This window comes from Amblyomma americanum, chromosome 8 (assembly GCF_052857255.1).
Source record: "Amblyomma americanum isolate KBUSLIRL-KWMA chromosome 8, ASM5285725v1, whole genome shotgun sequence".
In the NCBI taxonomy this organism is placed as follows: Eukaryota; Metazoa; Arthropoda; class Arachnida; order Ixodida; family Ixodidae; genus Amblyomma; species Amblyomma americanum.
The window spans coordinates 32,891,936-32,914,962 of NC_135504.1; the positions used below are offsets into that span (position 1 = coordinate 32,891,936).

General features: G+C 45.9%; 2 protein-coding genes across 3 annotated transcripts in view; both read left to right on the plus strand.

Moving 5' to 3' along the window:
- LOC144101266 (eukaryotic translation initiation factor 2-alpha kinase 1-like) overlaps nucleotides 1-19,208 on the plus strand; it is a 53,839-nt gene extending 34,631 nt beyond the window's left edge. Inside the window, exons 13-16 of one of the 2 annotated variants that reach the window (XM_077634362.1) lie at nucleotides 1,645-1,854; nucleotides 7,465-7,602; nucleotides 13,629-13,742; nucleotides 18,470-19,208. In XM_077634362.1, the coding sequence (XP_077490488.1) occupies nucleotides 1,645-1,854; nucleotides 7,465-7,602; nucleotides 13,629-13,736 (456 nt within the window). In that variant the 3' untranslated portion in view covers nucleotides 13,737-13,742; nucleotides 18,470-19,208. The remainder of the gene's footprint in view (nucleotides 1-1,644; nucleotides 1,855-7,464; nucleotides 7,603-13,628; nucleotides 13,743-18,469) is intronic. The other variant, XM_077634361.1, reaches the window with a different exon arrangement.
- Nucleotides 19,209-20,483: 1,275 nt separating this feature from the next.
- On the plus strand, nucleotides 20,484-22,369 carry LOC144102291 (fatty acid synthase-like). The gene is made up of 2 exons (XM_077635594.1): nucleotides 20,484-20,686; nucleotides 22,133-22,369. Exons 1-2 carry the CDS (start codon nucleotides 20,618-20,620, stop codon nucleotides 22,367-22,369), a joined length of 306 nt encoding a protein of 101 aa, XP_077491720.1. The 5' UTR covers nucleotides 20,484-20,617.
- Nucleotides 22,370-23,027: the final 658 nt, after the last annotated feature.

Sequence of the window (23,027 nt, forward strand, 5' to 3'; positions counted from 1 at the left end):
ACGGTAATGCGCTCTTTGCTGCGCTTCCCACCTGTACAGGCTTCGCCTGTGTAGGCGAGAGTCTTCGATGGAAGCGCCTTGTAGAAGAGGCCCGTCTCTTCGACGTTGAATACGTCTCTTGGCTCATAGCTGTTTAAAGTCTCCTGCAGCCGCCCGCGTTGCCAGTCAGCGCAGACTTCTCTATTCACTGCAGCACTTTCACCTGAGATGGTTTTGAAGACTGGGCCATGGCGCTTTTTATATCTGCTAAGCCATCCATCGCTGACGCTGAAATTCTCAACCCCCATTTGCAGGGCTATCTCCCACGCCTTCTGCTCCAAAATGGGTCCACTTATGGGAAAACTGACACTCCGCGCACTCTTAAACCACAGAAAAAGAACCTTTTCTTGTTCTTCATACGGCATCGTCCTCATATGCATCTGGTTTGAAGCGAAGGCCCCAGACTTGACAGCTCCTTGAATGGTGTCTTTGTTTTTCGTGATCCGCGAAAGCATTGACTTCGGGATGTTGAACTTCTTCGCTACTTCTGTTTTAGAAAGGGAACTTCACTCAAGCTCCTGCAGAATTTGTAACTTCTTTTCAAGCGAGAGCGCTTTGTGCGGCCATTTCTTAACGCTCTCCATCACTTCGACACACCGACAACACTGATCGCACGTAGGCCTAACGCAGAAGGACAACAAAAACAAAATTGATCAAACGACTTACTGGATTGCTGCGAAGAATTTGTTCCTGGTTGCGAGACTGCCGCTGACATATGCGAGCACAAATACGCTCGGGAGGATTGCAAATTTTTACCTTTTGTGCCGTTTAGCCGAGGGTAACACGTTAGTGGTGTTCCAATTAACTGAAGAATTTTACTGTGGCAGATATACGAAACCAACCAAGTAACCCTGCCTAATTCTGTTTATCCGTAATTTTCATTTAACCGAGTTTCGTTTATTGGGCGTCCACTGTAGTTAATGTGTATGGTTACAATGTGAACAAAGGGTCTTGGTGGCATGTGTGCTCTGTGGCCTGGATTTTGCTGCTGTTCTCTTGTGCACCTTGCCTTGGCCTATTGCCTCCCACGTAATTTTACGTAAATGGAGCTGACCTCTGCTGTGAAGCCATTTTAACACTTTGTCTTTGAAGTTCTAGGTTCCCAAGTGTTCTTAAATCTAGAACTGAGAGACTGCTTATGTAGTTCCAGATGTACCACTGCTTAAAAGAGTAGTGTGTGTTTTCTTTTTGGAATAATGCTCAAGACATTGGTAAACATGGATCGCCGCTAGTGGTGGGATTTACCTACAGCCATTAAATAATTTCAACTGGAATTTCCTCTCGTGTTTGTTCTGGTTTCAACAGCTGAGCGGTGGCTGTGACGTGCTAGAAGACTTGAGGTTACATGGGCTATTCAAAAGGTGCAGCTTAACTGCTGCTTCGTCCAACTCTTCAGCCAAAGCCAGCCAGTTGGACAAGCTGAAATGATAACAAATGAAAAGTAATCTTTATATATTACAGGTACACATCGATGCTGTCCATGGGTAGCATAGTCTCGTGTACTATTCCAAAGGAAAAAACATAACACCAACACAATGCTCTCTCTACAAATTAAGAATCTGTGAAAATGCTAGTGTAAACAAGTTCTTCCCTCATTTCTTGCAGCCTCAAAACATCCTGATTGATAAAGAAGGTTCACTTGTGAAACTCGGAGACTTTGGCCTAGCCACATGGAGTAATCAATCGAGGCCGTCAGGCCACTCCCTAGGAACATCTGGATCGGGCCACTCACAGGGTGTGGGCACCAGCCTCTATGCTGCGCCAGAGCAATTGGGCCAGGAGGGTCAACAGGAACGGGCCTCCTATGACAATAAGGTTTGTCTTTTTGCTTTAGCATCTGTATCCTGTCGGCTATTACGTCGTCAGCAGTTTTGTCCTCTTTCGGCAAAAAGGCAGTTATGTTAAGCTTCCACCCTGCAGACACACCCTCCAGTAGATGCACGTCTGGGCACCCACTGATAAAAATGCATTTCCCCCTTACAAGCTTTCACCCATCCCCAGAAGCCTCTGCAGCATCGAAATGAAAAATTGATTGTGAAATCAAGTTGAAAGGTGCAATGGGAAGGCGGTCAGTGCAAAACAAGTAAATGAATACTGCTGACACAGATTGTCACAGCACATCATATGATCCCCTTCGCATTTTTCTTTCTTTTTGGCAGCATATTGCTGTGGCACCGCATCTCTTTGCTGCACTTTTGGTTTCATTTCTGGGCATTCCATTCGTGCTTCTGCCTTGTCAGGCTTAGTAGTAGTGTGCAGAAATGTGCGTGTTCTGTTCATTTTTTTTTTTTCATCTTTTCAGCTTTACATCTTATCCTCTGGCTTTGTTCGCAACTTGGTGTGCTTTTTTCGGTGTTCATTTCAAAACACAGTTTGTTTTTTTTTGTATTGGCAATTATTCTGTGGATAAATTAGAGGATTTTTTTTGTTATGATGCAGTATATTTGTGTGGTTAGAGGTCACCTGGACTTACTTCAGCATTTTTGTCAGCCTGAGCGTTTGAATTAGGAGGAATTAATGCTCAAGTGGTCATTTTTACTGGCAAAGCACTTACAGCTGTGCTGGAAGAAGGAAATGCTATCTCCAATAAATAGTTATTATCATAATCGGCCTGACTACGCCCACTGCAGGACGAAGGCCTCTCCTATATCTCTCCCTCCAATTAACCCTGTCCTGTGCCAGCGGCACTCACCGTATCCCCGCAAACTTCCTAATGTCATCCGCCCACCTATCTTTCTGCTCGGATGGCCTAGTGGCTTGGGAATCCTCCTTGGCTGTGTGAGGGGGGTAGGTTCGAAGGCCACATTTGGACTAGGATTAGTGCTAGCATCTGTGGATCGGCGCCCGGCTTTGTTTAGGGAGCGCACTTGGAAGTGGCTTCACAAACCCCTCTGAGCCCTGCCAAGCACAGTTTCGAGCACCTCAGCCTGCAAAGGTGGTTCGTGTTACTATGTTCACACTGGGGGTTTAAGCTCAAGTTCATACACTTTAACCAGCATGTCTAAACAGACAGGCAGGTTGACTGTCGCTGCTGTAAGCGATCTTTCGAAAGAAGTTCACTTCAGATTGTTGCCGCAGTTCTGGGAAGTCTAGATTTACCACCGGCTGTCTGACTCTGCGATACAGTAAAAGCTCGTCAATTCAAACTTGGTTAATTCGAACTTACGGTTAACTCGAACTTACGTCCGGGTCCCGGCACAGCCCTGTGTATTTCAATGGGGGAAAACTCCCAATAATTCGAACAAGTTGGCATCCGCTACAGTTAATTCGAATTAGGAGCAACTGGCTGACACCGCTCCTCGTAGATAGAAGTTGACCCATAGCAAGTAAAACACGCTCCAAATTTACCAGCGATGTAAAACATAGGAAAAGAAAAGAAAAGCCGAGTACACGAGGCTCACGGAGCCTGCGTTCCGGTGCATGCCGTAGCAGGTTTTCGCTGCCGGAGCACTCGCCTGCACCGCTGGTGCTTCGGAGCATAATGCTTCAGCGTGAGCCGTTCCACGTTTTCATTGTGCCGCGGTTGCTGGGTCGCGATCACGTGGTGTAAGCATCCTAGTATGGCGGCTCGGGCGATGACGGCTTTTGTTGGTGCCGTAAGTGCGAGCTACATGGACAGCAGCGTGGAGACGTTGGAGCCCTTGAGTGACGCCAATATAATTGAGTCTGCATGCTGCCAGCAGACGTCGCAAGGCTCACATGCGGTGAATATAGCTGACAATGATGAGTCCGACGGCAGCGACGAGACTATGCCACCGCCAAGTGCAGTTGAAGTAGCATCGGCGCTCGATGTTGTAGCACGCCACTTCTCTGTCAATGAGAACTCTGGCGTTGCGCAGGAGATTTGGGCAAACTGCAGATGATGCTGATGGAGTCTCGGCAGAAGAAACGCAAGCAAATGCACTTCGCCGATTACTTTTAAAATGTTGACAACCCTTCCCCGTAAATAAACATGTTTTGGAGCATAAATAGTGTCATATATTCCAGCCCTACAGCTTGCTGCTCACGTGAATGCATTCCAGTACTTGTTTCTGGCACATAACTGGCCGATCAATTTATTTAATTTGCCATTAGGACCGTATGAATTAACTTTTCAGAATATGCCCACCACAAACGTGTAGTAGAGCCTAGCTCGCAATAACGAGTCTAGATGTGACTGGTGCGGGTTCTGCCAGTGTGGCGGGGCATTATGACTGCTCATTCTAGCGCCCATTCGATGATTCGAACAATTTTCCGGTCTCTGTCGAGTTCGAATTAACGAGCTTTTACTGTATAAAGAAAAATTATTTGCTGTCACACCACAGCTAACACTGAAACATTTGCGTTACTTGCTCGTAACCGTCCTGCAATTTTTTTCAAGCTTTTTTTTTTCAGCAAAGAGATTTTTTTTTTTTAAGAGACAGACCACTGACCAAAACGAATCTTGAAATTGTGGTGGATTCTGAAAAGATTCTTCCTCATATTGTAAAAATTGAGCAATGCAGTGCCAAAGAAATAAGGATATATAATTTTAATTTGGCACCGAAAATTAAATTAACAAACAGAAGTGCCATCTTGCAATGAAACCCAGCCATTATCAGTTTATCCCATCATATTGCTACATCTCTGCACAATGTCGCTGATTTGATTTAAAGGGACCCTGAAACACCTTCTGAGGAAAGTACTTAAACTCATTAAATCAATACATTGTGTTTTCATGAATACCTGAGCCAAAGAATACGCTTCTGCACGAAATAAAGAACCCACAATCGCTTGAAATACAGTTGGCGAGCCCTTTACGGCGACTTTTTGAAATTCTCTCTCTCCTGTCGCGCATCTGCGTATATTGGTTAAGAGATAGCTATTGATTGTATGCTTACAGACGTCACGCAGCTACCACAGCTGCAACCAGTTGTCGCGAATTGGTAGTGCGTCCCCGACTTTCCGAAGGGGAACGCTATCGCGTGCAGGTTCGAATAAGACAAGAGAACGAAGAGATGAAACAAAAGGAAGCTATATTTATAATTTAAAGGAAAAGGGGCCAATAAGAAACGCACACGAAAACAAGAAAAACACACACTCAGCACGCGTACAACACTACAGAATAAAAATAAAGAGTTCACTAGGTACAGGGCGGAACGCTGGTTGGATGTAGCGCTATGCGTCGCTGGCGTTGCGTCAACGGAAGCAGTGAAACAGAGCCCGGTGGTATTAGGAGCGGAGAGGAACACAGAGAGATGCCGGTGGTCTCCCGTCAAGAGCCCGAAGAACTTGGCAGCAGCAGGAGATTCGTAGCCAGATTCCGTCGACGGCGTCACGAAACGCCAGAGTCTTCAGGCAGGTTATCCAAGAGTGCCTTTCCGTAGCACGGACCCTCAGTCCATCGGCTGCCACCTTCACACTTGCAAAGAACGCAGGAGGCTTACGTCGGTGATCCAAGGGAGGCCACGGCAGCATGGACCCAACGTCCGACGGCTGCCACCTCAACACTTGAATGCCACGAACTCCGCCGCGCTGTCTTCCTTAACATCTCTGTTTTCTGACACGTCAGCTCACCGCTCCTCATGCTTGCCACGCTCTTTGTTGCCGTCGCCTCGCACACACCCTTTGCACGCGCACATGCGCAACGCTGGGCTGGCACACGCAGCATTCCGCTGTTCGATGCACCGCGTTCACAAATTCTCCGAGGATCTTTTGTGCACCTCACACCAGTGAGTTGCTATAGTGGGTGTGCGCTTTTTTCCTCTGCAGCAGGCACCAGTGCCATTGCTTGGTGTAGATATCAAGCTATGTTTTCCTTTTGTGCGATAGTTTTGGCAGGAAGCATTCTGCCAGCCTTTACGGCGTCTGCACGTTGCGGCGATTCCGAGCTTTTGTTGTGTTTATGGGTGCAACAATCCAGGAGGCAATGGGAAAAGACTGTTGGTCATTCTGTCCAGAAAAAAAAACGACGCGGCTTGCCAAAAGGTTTGGCTGGGGGATCTGCCAGGCAAACCCTGATAATCTGCTGTATCCGCGCCTTTGTAAGTGGACATTCTTCAGTTATCAGTTGTCTTTTTTCGGAATTTGGTGTCAAGCGTGACCGACTGCAGTTTTTCCTCGCAGTAAGTGCCATTTGGCATGGTTGTAAATGGACTCGTTAGCTCGCGGGCTACAAAAGCCGTGCTTCTCATTTCTTAGCCCCACCGTTCACGCTGTTGTGTCTGCTAGGCTCTGCACGCCTAGCTTTGATGTTGCGTGCATTGCATGGCATATCAGTTCGTTTGCAGGCTCGGCTCAAAAGTTGCGCTTTATGTTGTTTGAGCCCTGCTGTTTACGCTGCTCACTGTGCAAGTCTAGCTTGCATGTTGCGTGCATCGCTGGACGTATTTGTTTTATTGCAGTTCGGCTCTCTCACTCAAGAGCTCGATACTAAAGACGTAGTTCTTGCTGTTCATGCTGCTCGCTGTGCAGGTCTTAGCTTTCATGTTGTGTCTGGTAGGCTCTGCAGGCCTAGCTTTGATGTTGCGTGCATTGCATGGCATATCAGTTCGTTTGCAGGCTCGGCTCAAAAGTTGCGCTTTATGTTGTTTGAGCCCTGCTGTTTACGCTGCTCACTGTGCAAGTCTAGCTTGCATGTTGCGTGCATCGCTGGACGTATTTGTTTTATTGCAGTTCGGCTCTCTCACTCAAGAGCTCGATACTAAAGACGTAGTTCTTGCTGTTCATGCTGCTTGCTGTGCAGGTCTTAGCTTTCATGTTGCGCGCATTGCTGGACATAATTGTTTTGTTGTGGTTGGGCTCCCACGCTTACTAGCTCCCTCCCTCATGATGATTCTTCAATGAAGTCACAAATATCACTCAAGTCTGAATTATTGGAGTTCAAAAAATTGGTTGGCTACTCTATTTAACTGTCAAATTCAGAGTCAAATTTATTTTCTCCGAGAAGAAGAAAGGGGGCGACGGAAAAAAACTGCACATGCGTAGCTTGACGAAGCCCGGCCTCCTTGGGTACAGTTCAGCAGCATTGAAAAAATATAGGAAGAACACTCAATGCGGCAACAAGTATTGTACAGGATACATACATATAGACGGCAATGTTGGGGTGTTATACATGAAATGCAAAAGGTAAGAGCCTAACACAATACAATGCACGCGATACAGGGCGTAGTTCCTAAAATATGTAAGCAAGAAATGATGTTACGTGTGCAATATAAAGAAAAAGGAAAGGGATATGAATCAGACAGTTGGGCATAGCACAGTGAAAGATAAGAAATGAAAGCAGAGACAATGGTGCGGAAACTTAAGAGAAAGCGGATGCATTACGATCTAATTTTGTGAAAAGTGAGCGTGTAGATTCTGTGTTTGCATCAACACCAACGCCAACTGTGCTGTAGTAATTCAGATTCACACGTGTTATCTTCCTGTGTGCAGTGTTTTTACTTTTAGCCTTTCCTTGATTTTCAGGTGGACATATACAGCCTAGGTGTTGTGCTTGCTGAGCTCCTGTGCTCATTCTCAACTGACTGTGAACGCTATAAGGAGCTCTCAAAACTTCGTAACGACACTTTACCTACAGCACTAGAGGAACACTCGCAACATGTGGTATGTTATTTGCATTGTACTGAATCATTGATGATTTTTCTCTCTCAGGTGGATGATTTTAAAACATGTTTACTGTCGTGATTAAACCACCGTATGGGCTGGCCTAAAATCCAAGGGCCGGGCTGGAAAATGCAGTTTCACAGGGCCTGGGTCGGGGCTGGCCTTGAAGCTGCAAGGCCCCTTGCTGGCCTTGGGCCTGTGCATAGAATGCCTGTGACCGGCTTTTGATTCAGTATTGCTTGGTGAAGTAAGTACATTCAGCGCAATTATAACGAACCCGGGTAGAACAAATTTCAATTTATATCGAACACCTGAAGTTGTTTCATCATTATTCATGTGAAACATACCTTCAAGTATGAACCGCACATTGGATATACTGAACTCTGAGGGTGCGCAATCGATCTGCATCGATGCGCGAAAGCGCTCAGGCCGCGTCGTCTCCTGATAGCTGTGCCTGGTTACGCTGCTCTGGAGGACAGCCTAAGGGAAAGGCAGCCCTCCTGTTTGGCAACTACCTCTTGACCAAATACATGCAAGCAGCTCTGTGCCTATCGCACTTTGGGAAAGAAGAACCAGGCAGAGGCCTTCCACATCTTCACTTATGTATAAAAGTCTACGTCCACGCAAAGAGCAGTTTACCTCTTAAGCTGCTGCAAAAATGGGCCAGGCCTGGGCCATGCCTCGTGTCTAGCTTGGAGAGCTGGGCTTGTGCCTCAGAACAAGGCCCATGAAGTGCTGTAGTCAGGATAAGAGCATTCAGATGACATGGCACTACAGCTAGCCAGGAAACTGCAAAAAGCTGTTACTGTTTCTGCTCAAAGGTGCAGTGTAGTTGATTCTTTGCTTAACGAGTGACAGCTTCACCATAGCTGGTTAACCGATATATGCCTAGTGTCCTACATGTAGGGCACCGCTTTTTTGTGCAGTAAATCTAAGTTTATTGCATAAAGGCTTCGCCCGCTAGCGCAGGTTCAAAAGGGTCTGAACTATTCCTGTTCAAGGATTGTGTTTTGTGCATTCAGAAAGATCTACCAGTCTTCTCTGGATGCCATTTTTTTAAATTCGGCCCCATCGACTAGATTGTAATTCTGCAAGAGAAACAAATAATTTTTGCACGATGTCACAGGGCAACCACCACATGTGAGGAGAAATGTGATTTTAATGTCGATGTCAAATGTTGGAAGCTTTAACACACCTAACCGGTAGTAGCAAATTTTCCTAGTGCGCTGTGTTGCAGGACGGCTCAAAATTCGGTGTTGTGAAAAATATTTCCATCAATAAAAGAATGATTCTGAAGTGATATAAACGGAAAAAAAATTAATTTTTTCTAACTTTTGAAGTTTCAGCACATGTGGGCTAAGGAAGTTTTAACTCAGTGATGTAGTCACAAGCACACATGGTAGCCAGGAAAAAAAAAAAAAAAGCAGTGTTTAGATTGGACTGAATCAAATTGAATTTGGAGAAAGGCCCTCCAGGTTTCAACATGTTGGGTTCCGCAATGTTGCATGCAAGCTATTCGTAGCTTTTGATATTTTGGAGTGCATATTATGGCCAGGTCATGCTGAGACATGCTGCGTGTAGATCTGGCATATTGAACCACAAAACAGCCCTGAATTCTGCTTAGTGCTGATTCCCCTGCCTACTAGGTAATGTGACTACTTCATTCGCTGGGCTACGAGTTATGGTGTTGCTGTTGGCACAGAAAATTTTTTTGTGGATTGTCTTTACAATACATTTCTGTTGCGACAAACTTGGCCGAGACAGATTCTCGGATATAATCAGATGAACGACAGTGCAACGACAGCGGCACAAGAAAAGGTTGTGCTGCCGTTCGTTTCATCATGCAAAACCAGCTCTCCCCACAGGCCATTGTTTGGATATAATATAGAACATGGTAACCATTTGGCATTTGGTTGAGCTGTCATGAACTTTAAGGGGGGCAGGACCACTTCACATAATTTTATGTTAAGACAAACTTTAGCAGCAACCAAGATTTACTGTTACTTTATTTGGCATTCTTGCAGCACGCAAAGAAGAAAAAAAAGCTGATTATTGAACCAAGGTGCAGATTTATTCTCTTTCATTGTAACTACTGGAATAAATGTATTGATAAGATTAGTCAGGGTATCTTTGAAAGGTGTCCAGTTATCTTTGACAGAATGAGATAATCATCCAGGAACTGCAGAGAAAAAGCTGCAGCTTGTTACTAGTAGTTGCGTAGTCGCCTTTGTTGCAGCATCGGATTTGCTTGGTTATTATCCTCTTTTGATTAAAAGAGCAAGAAAGACTGCCGGTTATAATGGCGTGATCAGAAAGTCTGTCTAGATGATTTAAGTAGGAGCAGGTGTTGTGATTGGTTGTCAACACAAGGTCCAGAATGTTAGCAGTACTAGTAGTGGATCGCGTAGGCAGATGAACGAGCTGCGTTAATGAAAAATCAAGACAGCAGTGGAGAAAGCCTATACCAATTGGTTTCTAGAAAATTAAAACGAAAATATTTGTGTTGCAGAAAAAAAAATCTAAGATTGTCCTCTCACATCGCATGCGTTTAGAAATGCTCTAAATGTTCAACCATTCTTCTACCATATTTTATACTCTGCAGGCTTTTCACAAAACGTAGGAGAAAAAAAAATTGTAGAAAAAGTTCAGGTATAATGCTAAGATTTTGTGAACTTTGAAACCATTTCTAACATCTAAAAAAATTTTCAACAGACTGCATGGAAAAATAAGTCTGCTGCACCTTTTTTTTTTTTCTTTCTGAACTTCATCTTTGTCCCTTCATTCGTATACACTCTAACCTCGTTACAACGAAATAATGGATATAACGAGCGAATGACGATTCCTCTCGGAAGCTCGGCCAACACGGGCTATAACGAAACTACGGCTATAGCTAAGTAATCGCCGTACCCCTTCAACTTCGTTGTAACGAGGTTCAACTGTATGCCTCCTCTTATAACTGTGGATTGGAGGATGGTTTCCTTAAAGGAGTAGAGACCTAACTTTTGAGTGTGTTTTCTTGTTTGTAATGATGCGTATGGCATTATTATGCAGTAAAACCTCGTTAACCCGGATCTCACGGGAGTGGGAAAAATGTCCGAGTTAACCGAATTCCGGATTATCGAATGTACCATGAAAACGCGAAAAAAATGTACGCAGCGTGAACATACTTTTATTGCTTTGAAAAACTGAGTTATTTTTGTTTGCTTCATTGCCGGAATCTGCGCTAGAACGATCTTTTTCAACCCCATCAGGTGATGGTGTGCACGCTCACTGTCGCGGGATTCTAGTACACAGAATTCCTAGAGAACGGCGAGAGCCTCGGCGGCCTCCTGCACAGTGCGATGTCACGGTGGCTGGTCTCGATTGTCATCATCGGAAATTTTCCTCTATGTCGAACACTTCCGATATGATATCATCGTCAGTCAGCTGGGCAGCAACAGCAACACCATCATCAATAGCAGTGTAGTCGGACATCAGTAGGCAGGAGAAACTCCAAGCTCCTGTCATCCGTCACTTCGTCACCCATCCTTTCAGCGCCCTCGGGAGACACATCTACATCACAGTCGTCAGGGCGGACAAACCCGCTGTGCCTGAAGGAGTTCGCAGTGACCTCCGCCGACATGTTGCTCCAGACATGTGCTAAGATATGGACTGCGCTGAGGAGGTTTATTTCGTATTCTCGCTGAGCAGCATCCTTTCTATCATGTGGTGGATAATGCCCTGGTCCAGCGGCTGTAGAGCAGGTGTCGTGTTTGGTGACAGGAATGCAAGCTCGATGCATTCCAGCCCTGTCACATTGGTGTGTGCGCTGCAGTTATCCACGACAAACAAAACCTTGCGGTTTTTTGGCGGAGAAGCGGCGGTCGAGCTGCCGCAGCCAGGTTTGACAAATTTCCGTGGTCATCCATGCCTTTCTGTTTGCTCTTTACTCTACAGGCAGACGGTGAACGTTCTTAAAGCACCTAGGGTGATTGGCTTTGCCTATTACAAGAAGTGGTAGGCGCCTCTTGCCCAACATATTTGTGGCGAGGAGCACGGGTCACCCTTGAACGTGATCATTTTTTTTGGCAAGGCCTTGAAAAAAAGTGCCGCTTCATCGGCGTTGAAGACGGCAGGTCATAACGAGCCAGGTATCAGGGAAGCTCGGTCGACTTCCAATCAGTGATGCAACGTTCATCCACCGCTGCCTTCTCACCGCACACATTCCTGAAGACCAATCCATGTCATTCTTTGAAGCATGCAAACCACCCTTCAGACGCACTGATAAAGTCAACGTTTATTTTCGCTGTGTATCTCTCAGCCTGCTGACAGATCAGTGGCCCGCTCGGAGGAAGTTGCCCGCTGCGCATGCCTGCGATCCATCGTAGCAGTGCATTTTCTAACGCCGGGTGCGCTGCCGTCCTGAGCCTTTTTCTTGTTCCGGTTAACTTGCCGCTGTTAAATGCTTCGAGAATTTTTTCTTTGTTCTTCATGTAGTCACTCAATGTGCTTCTCTTGATCCCATACTGTTTCATTATCTCTTGCCGAGAAACGCCTTCACCGACCCCCTTTAATATCTCCACCTTCGTTTCTAAATTATTGGCCGGCTGCTGTTGCCGCTTCGCTGAGTTAGCAGCCGCCATCACAGCAAAGCGTGAGTGCAGTGACAGCACACACCAGTTCACGCGCATTTCGGCTTGTCACACTCGCAACAAAGCAGTTGCAGCGTCGGCGTAGACTTAGCGGCAGTGACAGCACGCACCGGCAGTCGAACGCAACGGGCACGAGTCCGCACACAACATGACTTTTCACACACTCGCAACACAAAAGAACGTAGCTGCAGTGTCAGCATAGCATGGGCAGCATGCGCGTAGCCCCGGTGACAAAGTAAGCCTACCAAGCCGTCCCATAATCTTTTGCAGCTTTTAGTGGTTGCTGGATGCTCAACCAGTTCGCTGGGTGGTGGCTGGCGCCACCAGGCCACTGATCAGTCTCTCACTATCATCATCGCATCTCCCGCGTCCTGCGGCCGTTTCTCGTCTTGTTTGTTTGCGCGGCTCTCCTCGGCTGCTCCGGCTTTGTCGTCTGTTAGGGGTGTTTGAACGTCCGGGCCGCCGAGTATGGGCATTGTGATAGCTCTCGCCGGGGTTGTCCGAGTTAACCGATACGCGGCTAAATGCTGCCGAGTTAACAAGCGTTTAACACCATTGAACTACACACATTTTTGCCGCCGCGGTGCATGTCCGTGTTGACCGAATTTCTAAGTTATCGAGATCCAGGTAAACGAGGTTTTACTGCACATGGATTACCTCCTGGAATTCTCCTACGACCGCTAAATAATTTATAATCCCAGTTCTTTCTCGTCCTGTTTCGGTTTTGGTTTCAACAGCCGAATGAGGACTGTGACGTCAACGTATCCTCACAGGTCATGTGAGACATGAAAAAACTGCGATATAATCGCTGCTTCCACATTCGTTGTCATTCTGGCTCTTGAGGAAGGCTGGCTTCAGCACTGCAGTAAATCAGAATGATGAAGCAGCGATTATATGCACATTTTTCCATGTCTCACGTGACAGAAAAGCACTCTTTAATGTCAGAGCAATCGTTCGGCTGTTGAAACCGAAACAGCATGACAGAAAAAAATGCAATTATAAATTATTTCGTGGTCATAGGCGAATGTCACATGGTGATTCATGTGCAGTAGTGTCTACCGCATCATTGTTGAGAAATAACCATGCCACCAAAATTAGGTGTCTATACTCATTTAAGCTAAGCCAGCCTCTATTCTTCCAAGCCGTCATCCACTAGCACAGTGACTATCATGAACAGCTTATCCAAAATATGAAATGGGTGTTCTAGTAGAGACTGGTCCATGTATTGGAAAAGTGCTTGATTCTCTCACTAGGGGTAAAGATCAAGTGATTTTAAGGCTTGGTATGGCTAGTATACAAATACTAATACCAAAGTGTGTAACATATGCGCATTGAAGTCGCCAAGTAAAAAGAAAACTGGAGGCTTCAACATTTGTGTGCATTTTTGTGTTACAGAAGTCTGCAATTTTGGCCATATGCAACAGTGATCCTACAAAAAGACCCAGTGCAAAAAAGCTTCTGGATTCAACTCTGTTTGTTGACAAGGACAAGGTGAGTCCTTGATTGGAAGTAAATGCTATCAAATCTCTCTGTTCACAAAATTCACGTACGACGTCGCCGCCATATGGCCGCCACCTGTACCACATGTGAGTTGATACGCCCAGCTTGGTCCAGCATCTCCCACCAAGCTTCTGTTCAAATTAGCTGAGTCAAGCAGTGCATTTGGCATGGCACATAACTGCTGCAAAAGGGCAATAGAATATCCATATGCACTGTAAAGCACAACATGCTGGCAGAAAACGTGAAAGCAACAAAATATTGTGTTGACTACAGCGCTCGAACTGAGTGGTCAAAGGCAAAATAAAGCTGCATACATTCTGTCCAAAATATGAGCTCAAGAAGGAATGACTGTCCGAACTTTGTATGGTAAGGCTGTGACAGTGGCTGTGATGGTTTACAGTGCGCATTTCAGCCCCGACAATTTCATCTGAAGGACTACTGATGGGCAACGTTTTTGATGTTTTAAAGACTTAAAACATGTATAAGTGGTCATGAAATGTTTTGCGATGATTTTGAACGACATGTATTTGGAACCCTGACCTTTCATTCTATATAGTAGGATAAAACCACAGTGTAACAATATATATGAATGTTGATGCTGACCGGCCGCCACAGCGGAGAGCACACGCAGATAATGTTAGTGCTCTAGTACATGTGCCGACCACAGTGGTGCGGAGGCGTTGCGACATCCTGGCCAACGATTTGCATAACAGCGGACGCGGCTAAGCGGTGTACCCGGCTTTCGATGGCATTTCAAGCTGTGTTTGTCTGTTTTGTGCTGCCAGAGCGAATCTCAGTGTGTGAACGTTAGGTTCTCTGCTTCCACTTTGTGGTGGGCACGATGCATGAACAAGTTCTGCTAAAACCAGGCTTTTGTGTTGGGGTTTGCTACCTCTTGCGGTGATCGTTGCGTAAGCTTCCATGGTGGCGCGTGCTGAGCCCGTGGATGGTCGTCACAGCCTAAGCGCTCGGTGGCTCTGGTGTGTTTGTTAGTTGCCGCGGCACGCGTGCAACGCGCAGCCAGGTCGAAAAGCAGACTCCCCGCAATTATGGGTAATGCCTGCTTTGTACCCACCTGCTGTTCGGGTTAGCAGACTTGGATTGATCGAATGACACTTCTTAAAGCTTCTTTGCTGCATGCTCACCTGTACCTGCTCGGTTTGGTTTGGTTTCAAAGGGTTTAACGTCCCAAAGTGACTCAAGCTATAAGAAAGAACACCATAGGGGAGGGCTGCAGATAATTTCGACCACCTGGGGTTCTTTAACGTCCACTCATATCGTGAGGTACACGGGCCTCTAGCATTTCGCCTCCATCCTCGCTTTGACAGTTGCCGCCATGTTGCCTGAACATAAAGCTTTTTTTGCACTAAGTACTCCTGCGGAAGTGCACGCGTTCCATTCATAGAATGGGAGGGAGCGATCTCCGCCAGAGCTATGCGCTCCGCTTGTAATTTGGAAGCTCACTGTAATTGCATCCGTGGTTCCCTGTGTATCCACCTTCACAACGTCGTTATAAGTAATCAATCAGGCTTCTGCACAGCTGATATGGCTAACTTCGGAGGTAACGTGAACGAACACTCAGAACAAACTGGGAACAATAACTTTTGTAACTCGTTCAAGCAACATCTCAGGCATGAATGCGGTGCGGGACCTAGAGAATAGTCCAGAGGTTTTAGACGCCCACTGCTCCATGAGAAGTCCCTGCAAATTATAATGTGTCCTGTGTTGACTTTGTGCCACGGCGGCCATATATCTTCTAAGCCTGGTGGCACGGGGAATACGAACGTGGTACTCCGTGTTTCACCGTCTCCTGTCAACGAGAGAGAGTACACGCGTTACGATTGTTCAATTGCCCCCTAAATGTCTGGAATGAAGCTAAGACTGCTTTAGTTGTAAAAAGGCAGGCATTCGTAACCTAGTGCATTGGGTATGAAAGGCCTTGCTGCTTATGTGCAACAAACCATGCACGTGTTCCATCAGTCGCACGTACAAAGCCCAAGCACCGGAACGAGCGGCCAGCCAGTTTACAATGCTGCAATGCTTCAGGCAGCTCGCTAGTCAGTGTGGCAGCCAGGGAGGTGATGGACGCCTGTCCCCGGAAGACGAGGAGTTTTGGAGCTGGTCAGTCTGGTGAGAGTGAATTGGAACAGAGTGCCACAAATGAGAGCCTGAAACTGGGGCCAAAAAAAAGTCATTTCTGCTTGGAGCGCTGCATGTATTAGCTTTCCCTGGATGCCTTTTTGGAGACAGCGGAGCGGGAATGCTCTGTAGTGTAGTGGTTAGTGGATGCGCTTTGCACGTAGAAGACCAGTGTTCAGTCCCTGCTGGCAAAATTATTTTTACAGTGACAGCTGTTAAACGTCCGTTCTGGGGTGTCATGTTGTTATAGTAGTAGAAGTATGTCGTAGTTGGCATAACAGGAGGGTGCGTTGCTCTGGGAAAGCACTCAAAGGATGGTTACCATGAAAGGGTTAGGGTATGACGTGAGCGGAGGAATGCGTAGCCGATGGATGGTTACCACTGGAACTCTCCAGAGGGTGGGAGAAATGGTGAGAACGCAACAAGGCACAACTGATGGGTGGTTGCCATGGCAACCATCTGAAAAGTGGTTACCATGGAAGGAGAATGTGGGAAGTGCGGATGAATTGCCAACAGGAGGAAGTTTATCATGGAAGGATAAAGGTATGGCAAACAGCTTAAGGTGCAAGAGGAAGGTGGTTGCAATGGTAATTGAGATAAGCACTCTGGAAGGAGGAGGGTTACAGTGGAAGCAGGACAGTGCTCGGAGAGCAGAAATATGTAGCACGGTCTATTTGCGGCAGCTGCTGTGAAGTGTGCTGTGCGATGAGTGGGTCGGTGGTGCCACACGCCTGGAGCGGTGTACTGGAGAGGAGAGCTAGTCAAGAAACGAGTATGTGTGTGGAACTAAAAAGTGTGGTCTAGAACACAGATATGAGGTTGCTGTCATATTCTCTACCTCGACATATCGAAGAAACATTGTAGGGGACACTTAAGCTCTGCCTTAAGGGTATGGTGCAATAGTGTAAAGTGTTAATTCCCATATATGCAGATGGCCACTCTCTACTTAACATTCATGGCTAAAATACCTTTTCAAGCTATCTACTTAGCCATAAGATTTTATCTGTAAAAATCTGCATAAACCAATTCCTGATACCTTGAGCTTGGCGCATGATAGCCTTGGTTGCTTATGCGCCATTAAACCCTACACAGCACAGCACATTCATGGCTAAAACATGCCTCGAAGATGCAAGGCACAAAAATATACAGGACAAATGAAGAACGAACACGGACAAGGCGCTTACTGCAACTGTAGTTTGTTGCACGAGCTCGCCTTTTATAGCAAGAAAAGGGGGCATGTTTACCAGAGCATTGTTGAAAAATATAGAAATGAGTGCAGAGTACGACAATGGGGGAAATGCATCTCAGGATTCAGCACCCTGGCTTCGCTTATCATGAAACCCTGTCTCGCGTAAAAATGTTCATTTCCATGACTTGACCAAGGTTTACTGCAATTTGGAAACTAGCAGCGAAGCAGCTCCCACCCTCAACAGCGTCAATGCGTGCCCCACAACAGGTTGTCTGAATGCTATACAGGCCTGTGCTGTTTTTTTGAGTAGTGTGCCATGATTAAAGGGTTCGGTCGACCTTTTTTCAAAAAATGACCTTCCTAAAATTAGGGTCAGTCTACCCGGAGCCGACCTCTTTGCGGGGTGTAAGGTAGTGTTCAAGCAGCAGGTAGATGCGCTCCATGCAGTTGCATGTTTCTGGCGGGCCGCATGCTTCAAAAAAAGTTCATTCGTATGCAGATCGGTTCCGCTGAAAAAAAAAAATGGAATTGCTCGCCGTTTACCCGGCTTGCTCGCATTGCTGGTCGCTTCCTCGGATGAGCGGTAGGTTGCTTGAGAGCAAGCTTCCGATTTTGATAATCTCCAGGGCATGCACCGCTATGCCATCCGAAACTACAGGATCGTTTGCAGTTCGGTTCTCCGCTAGTCAGTCAGGACTACGCAAGTGTGGAGGCAGGGTGCAAAAGCAGCTTTTTCGCTTTTGATTTCCATTTGCGGCTTCAAATTTCTGTCCTTGTGATTACATCGTTACGAATTTCTCGTGCGGAGTTGTGCGCACGCCATGATGCCATCATGTGGGAAACTACAAAACAAAATGCAGCGACGGGCCGAAGCACAGGGCATGGAGGGGGTATGCGTCAACTTATATTTGGAGTTAACTTTTTTTTGGTCAGCAAGGGCTACGGGCTGAATGTTTGACTGTTATGCAGCAATATACGGTAATCGCAATGTTCGTCTAGCGCAGGTAGGGCATTTCCACAAAGAAATTTTTTGCCTGGGTTCGATTGTTTTGCAGTGGTCAGTTAATTTGAATATTTTTCGGGGTCTCATTGACTTTGGATTAACGTGGTTTTACAGTATTGTGCCGAAACGTTTAGGAATCAGCATGTCTAACGCTTATTAAAGCAATTAAAGTTACAGCCAGGCAGCTCCTTTTTTATTTCACAACCCCTTTAAGCCTTCGTGGAAACATTATTCAGCAGCAACCACTTGACTGTACAGGTACTTTTCTTAAAAAGAAAAGCATCTGCTGCACGATTCAATGTCGGTAATAGTTGCCGGATTCGCGCTAAATTTGCAGCTTTCATTATAAAGAGGCAGGTATTTCTAATTTCTAATCTAGTGTGGGGGGCAGGGGCGATGTGAAAGGCCTTGCTGTTTATGTGCTACAAACCATGCACATGTTCAATCACTTGCAGGTGCCCAAGAACTGAGAAGTGACAAGCCGATCACACTGGTGCAACACGTCAGCCAGCTTCCCAGTAAGCGAAGCTGGACTCCCACTCGTTCATCAGGCTCAGGCTCGCTGGCATAGTCGGGGATCGGGTGGAGTGCTGCCTTGGAAGAAGGAATGTTGGAGCTGGACAGTCTGGGTAGAGGGAACTAGATGAAAGTGCCTCAAACGAGATAGTCAGCCTAACTGGCGGGTGCGTTGCCATAGGAAGCACTCGGAGGGTGTTTACCATGGAAGGATTAGGGTATGACGTGAGCAGCGGAATGCGTAACCGGTAGGTGGTTACCACTGGAACCATTCCTGGGGATTACCGTGGAAGGAGGAGGGCATGGTGAGGGTGTAGGAAGGCATAAGCAGGATGGCACCACTGTGTTCTCGTTTTCTAATGTTTGACTACTGTTGTTGTATGGTGTGGTAATTTTGTAGTTGGTTTGGTCTCACCTGCTGTATTTTTCTTTTTGTCTTGTGTTACTGTGCAAGTGTGTGTATACCCAGCTGCCATGTTATATTTAAGACCACAGTATTTTAAATATCTAAATAAACTGGCTTGGGACCAAAGAAACAAATTTTAACATTGCTTTTTCAACCAAGCTACTTCATGCTTTTTTTTCCTTTTCTGTGTTACATTTGTGAAAAATAAAGTTTTATCCGCGACGTTTCGAGTTGTGACCAACTTGTATTTATTGTCCAAGCAGGCTGTTCATGGCCCGAGCAAACAGCTCGGGCTATGGTTGGGGATTGACATTGACCTTACAAGAGCCGATCCTCACTTGCTGATGCCGGGCCATGCTCTGCCCTACAACGGCCTAAGAATAAATGACCCTTTGTACTGCTAGTGAGTACAATAGAATGGCAGCTGTACAAAATACATGCAAAATAATCTGACAGCCTAATTTGCATATTCCGTAATTTAGACGTAAAAAAAAAGGTCTGGAGCTGATAACAACGGAGTAGGTGATTGGCCAAGTGCCGACATATTTATGGGTGAAATATGAATAGTAAAATTATCACGCTCACTAAGACTGACGTCTAATGGCATGCAGATACGACACACAGGTAAAGTTCTAAAAGCACTATACAAACCAGAAGGGCTCGTGCAAACGTAACAAAACGTTTTTTCAAACACGACCATGTGCTATGCGCGTGTCATGAAGGTGATATTCCCGTATATTTTTAAAAGGTTCTGTTGGCTGTTATACATACGGTCAAGATATGGCATGTAGCGTTTAGACTATCGGAGCTGTGACCTAGTTATGCGCAACTGTCTCAAAATATAACACGTGTTTGGTGGCCAGGGGGTGCCTGGTGCCTGCCTTTGTTTGCTTTCCCTATGCATCGGCAGCCAACTTATGCCAGTGTTCAGTTGTTTGCCTTTTGCCAACCACTAGCCGACACAGCAGTTGGCCAGCCATTGCCCAATGCTAGCACATCTGCTACCAACTCCCAGCGACTTACTAACCACCGGCCATTGGTCAGTTTCTGTTGGGAAGTGCAAATTTACGGCGACAGCTGCAAATTCCAATATCTCGGAAATCCTGGTTTGTTTGCTCTGGTTTCATTTTTTTGTATCTTTCTTGATTCAGAACATGTGAAGTGCTTAAAGCGAAAACTACAGAAGGAGGTCTCATGGTGACCATAAGCGGGATCTCCTGTTGGCTACAGTGCGTAAATAAAATTTGAAGAATGGGGCATCAAGTTAAATTGAGTGCACAATGTTCCAAATCTTAAAAGAGTGATTGATACAAACAATATGAATAAATTGTTAGTACGATATAGAAAAATCATTTGTACAAAACGGTGCAAAAATATAGTTACATCAAACTTAGGCACAGAAGCACAAAAGTAAGAATGTTATCGCTATTTCAGGCTAAAATACATTTCAAAGTAATGAAAAAAGAACATTGGTGGAAAAGTAGTTTCTGAAGAAGCGGTGTTCCGACGGAGTGCAACCTGCGTGTCACAACGCGGTGGACTCGGTCACCGTGTCTGGACCAGCCCAGGCCGTGGCCAAGCTGGTCGAAGATCTCACAGCTGAGAACGTGTTCGCCCGGAAGGTGGACAGCATGGGCGTGGCGTTCCACAGCAAGCTGATAAGCAGCGTGGCGCCGGCTTTAAGAGAAGAGTACAAAAAGGTGAAAAACAAACTCTCACATCAGTGCTTTAGCATTACGTATTATACAACGCCGTACACACGCACGTGCTCCTTCTTAACTTATTTCTTACGTTTCCACGCTGCTTCATCTTCGAGAAGACTGTTGTCGCCAACGAACTCGACCTTTCACCTTGATGCAGGTAAAAGTTCAGCAAGGCGAACATTAGTTGGGCCTGTATCTAACTTCACGAATGCCGTTATTCAATCAGCGATCTTCTCAAAATCCGACTATAGGCAAATTCTAGAAGACATTATTGTCGATAAGAATGCGAGATTTCATTGTTTTCATTGACCAAGTTCTCCCAGGGCCATTGCACCAGTAACGCATTACTAAAGCATCCACCTAGTATGGAGCAGTTACTGGTTGCATTATCTGTAGCGGTAACAAAATATAACCAAAAAAGCATTGAGTTTGTTGTTTTGTAACTCGGCCTAAGCTGGTTACGGTTCTCTATGGAAAATCCCGTTTGCCAATAATATCTTACAAGTCATGACAAACGTCATTCCGCCGCCGCGTTGGCTCAGTGGTTATGGCGCTGGGCTGCTGACTCGAAAGACGCGGGTTCGATCCCGGGTGGTCGAATTTTGATAGAGGCGAAATTCTAGAGGCCCGTGTACTGTGCGATGTCAGTGCACGTTCAAGAACCCCAGGTGGTCGAAATTTCTGGAGCCCTTCACTGCGCCGTCCCTCATATCCCGAGTCACTTTCGGACGTTAAACCTTCATAAACCAAAGCAAACAAACCTCAATCATGAGTAACGGCAATTACTGCCGCCTGGTGAGGATGAAATTTGGCCACTAGGATGGAGCACGGGACCACCATCTTCTGCACATGCCATAGCTTAAATAGATGAAGCGCACAACTTGCCCTGGAACGTGTTCTACTGCGCATGCCATGTTGTGCCAAAAACAATTCCGGAGCCCTCCACTACGGCACCTCTTTCTTCCTTTCTTCTTTCACTCCCTCCTTTATACCTTCCCTTACGGCGCGGTTCAGGTGTCCAACGACATATGAGACAGATACTGCGCCATTTCCTTTCCCCAAAAACCGATTTTATTATTATTATTAGTTAAAACTATTGATATATCTTGCACGCTTGTAACTTCTGGAGAAAAACACTCCTCTAAATCTCTGCCACATGGAAGTGCATAAGATCAAAGTACCATGAATAATTTAGCAAAAACGACAACCGTGGCTTCTGAGTTAGGAGGTTAATACAGTTATGTTCAAACGCATAAAAACAGTTGATGCCATGTTCAGAAGCGTGAAGAGTTATTGGGCATGTACGCAAGCGCAGTCAGGCGCAGAAGCTTCCTCAATGCGGGCAATCAGTGAAGTAATCAGGTGGTATTGCCGATAACCTCAGAAGCATGTGATTATCGGCACCTACACTTAGTGCACAATGCTTGCTTAACCATGCCACAGGTGCTTCCAGAAGCTAAGCCTCGCACCAAGCGTTGGGTGAGTTCGTCGGTTCCAGAGAGTCGCTGGAACGAGGCCGCCGTCAACCAGTGCTCGTCCGACTACTTCGTCAACAACTTCCTGAATCCAGTGCTCTTCTGCGAGGCCCTGCGGCATGTGCCACCGGACGCCATCGTGGTGGAGATTGCGCCTCATTGTCTGCTGCAGGTAGTGTTCGCCTTAATCATAGTAGGCGCTTAGTCATTCTTTAATGATCGGACAGGTTTTGTGAATCTAGCAGTTGTGTACCGTGGAGTTGCCTTGAATATACCTAACATTGTTCTAACTGCATACATAGTTATGTGTAATCATTAGAGGATATTATCCAGCGATTCCTGCTGATCAAATTCGTTGGCTCGTGTGTGATGATTTCTTGGACACTTCTAACTCCTCTGAGTGCTAAATTTTTCTTTACGATTGGCAAATAACTACTAGTATAGAAGCAATTTTTGTTGGAATTGGTTTGATGTTCCATAAAACTTTGATGACGCTGGACGCCGTGACTTGTAAAAGAGTGTTGCGCATTTTAATTTCGAGGAACGCTTAAATTTGTGGTTTAAATTAGGCTTTCGTTGTTCTGAATTGTTATGCACATTGAAAGCATCGGACGAATTTCTTGTTATCCACGTAACTGACAAAGTCATGTTTTCTCAAAGTAGAAGACTGGGCGAGTTGGTATGTACTCATACTGAAAAATCAGCGCACACTATACAGCGACGAAGCGCTCGTGTTGTCATTTCCTTTCTTCGTCCCTGTATTGTGTGCGCTGTTTTTTTCGGTATCATGTTTTCTGTTTTAGAAAGTTGCAAGAACGCTTTCTCAGGCCCGTGAAAAGACGAACGCATAATCTGGTCATTTT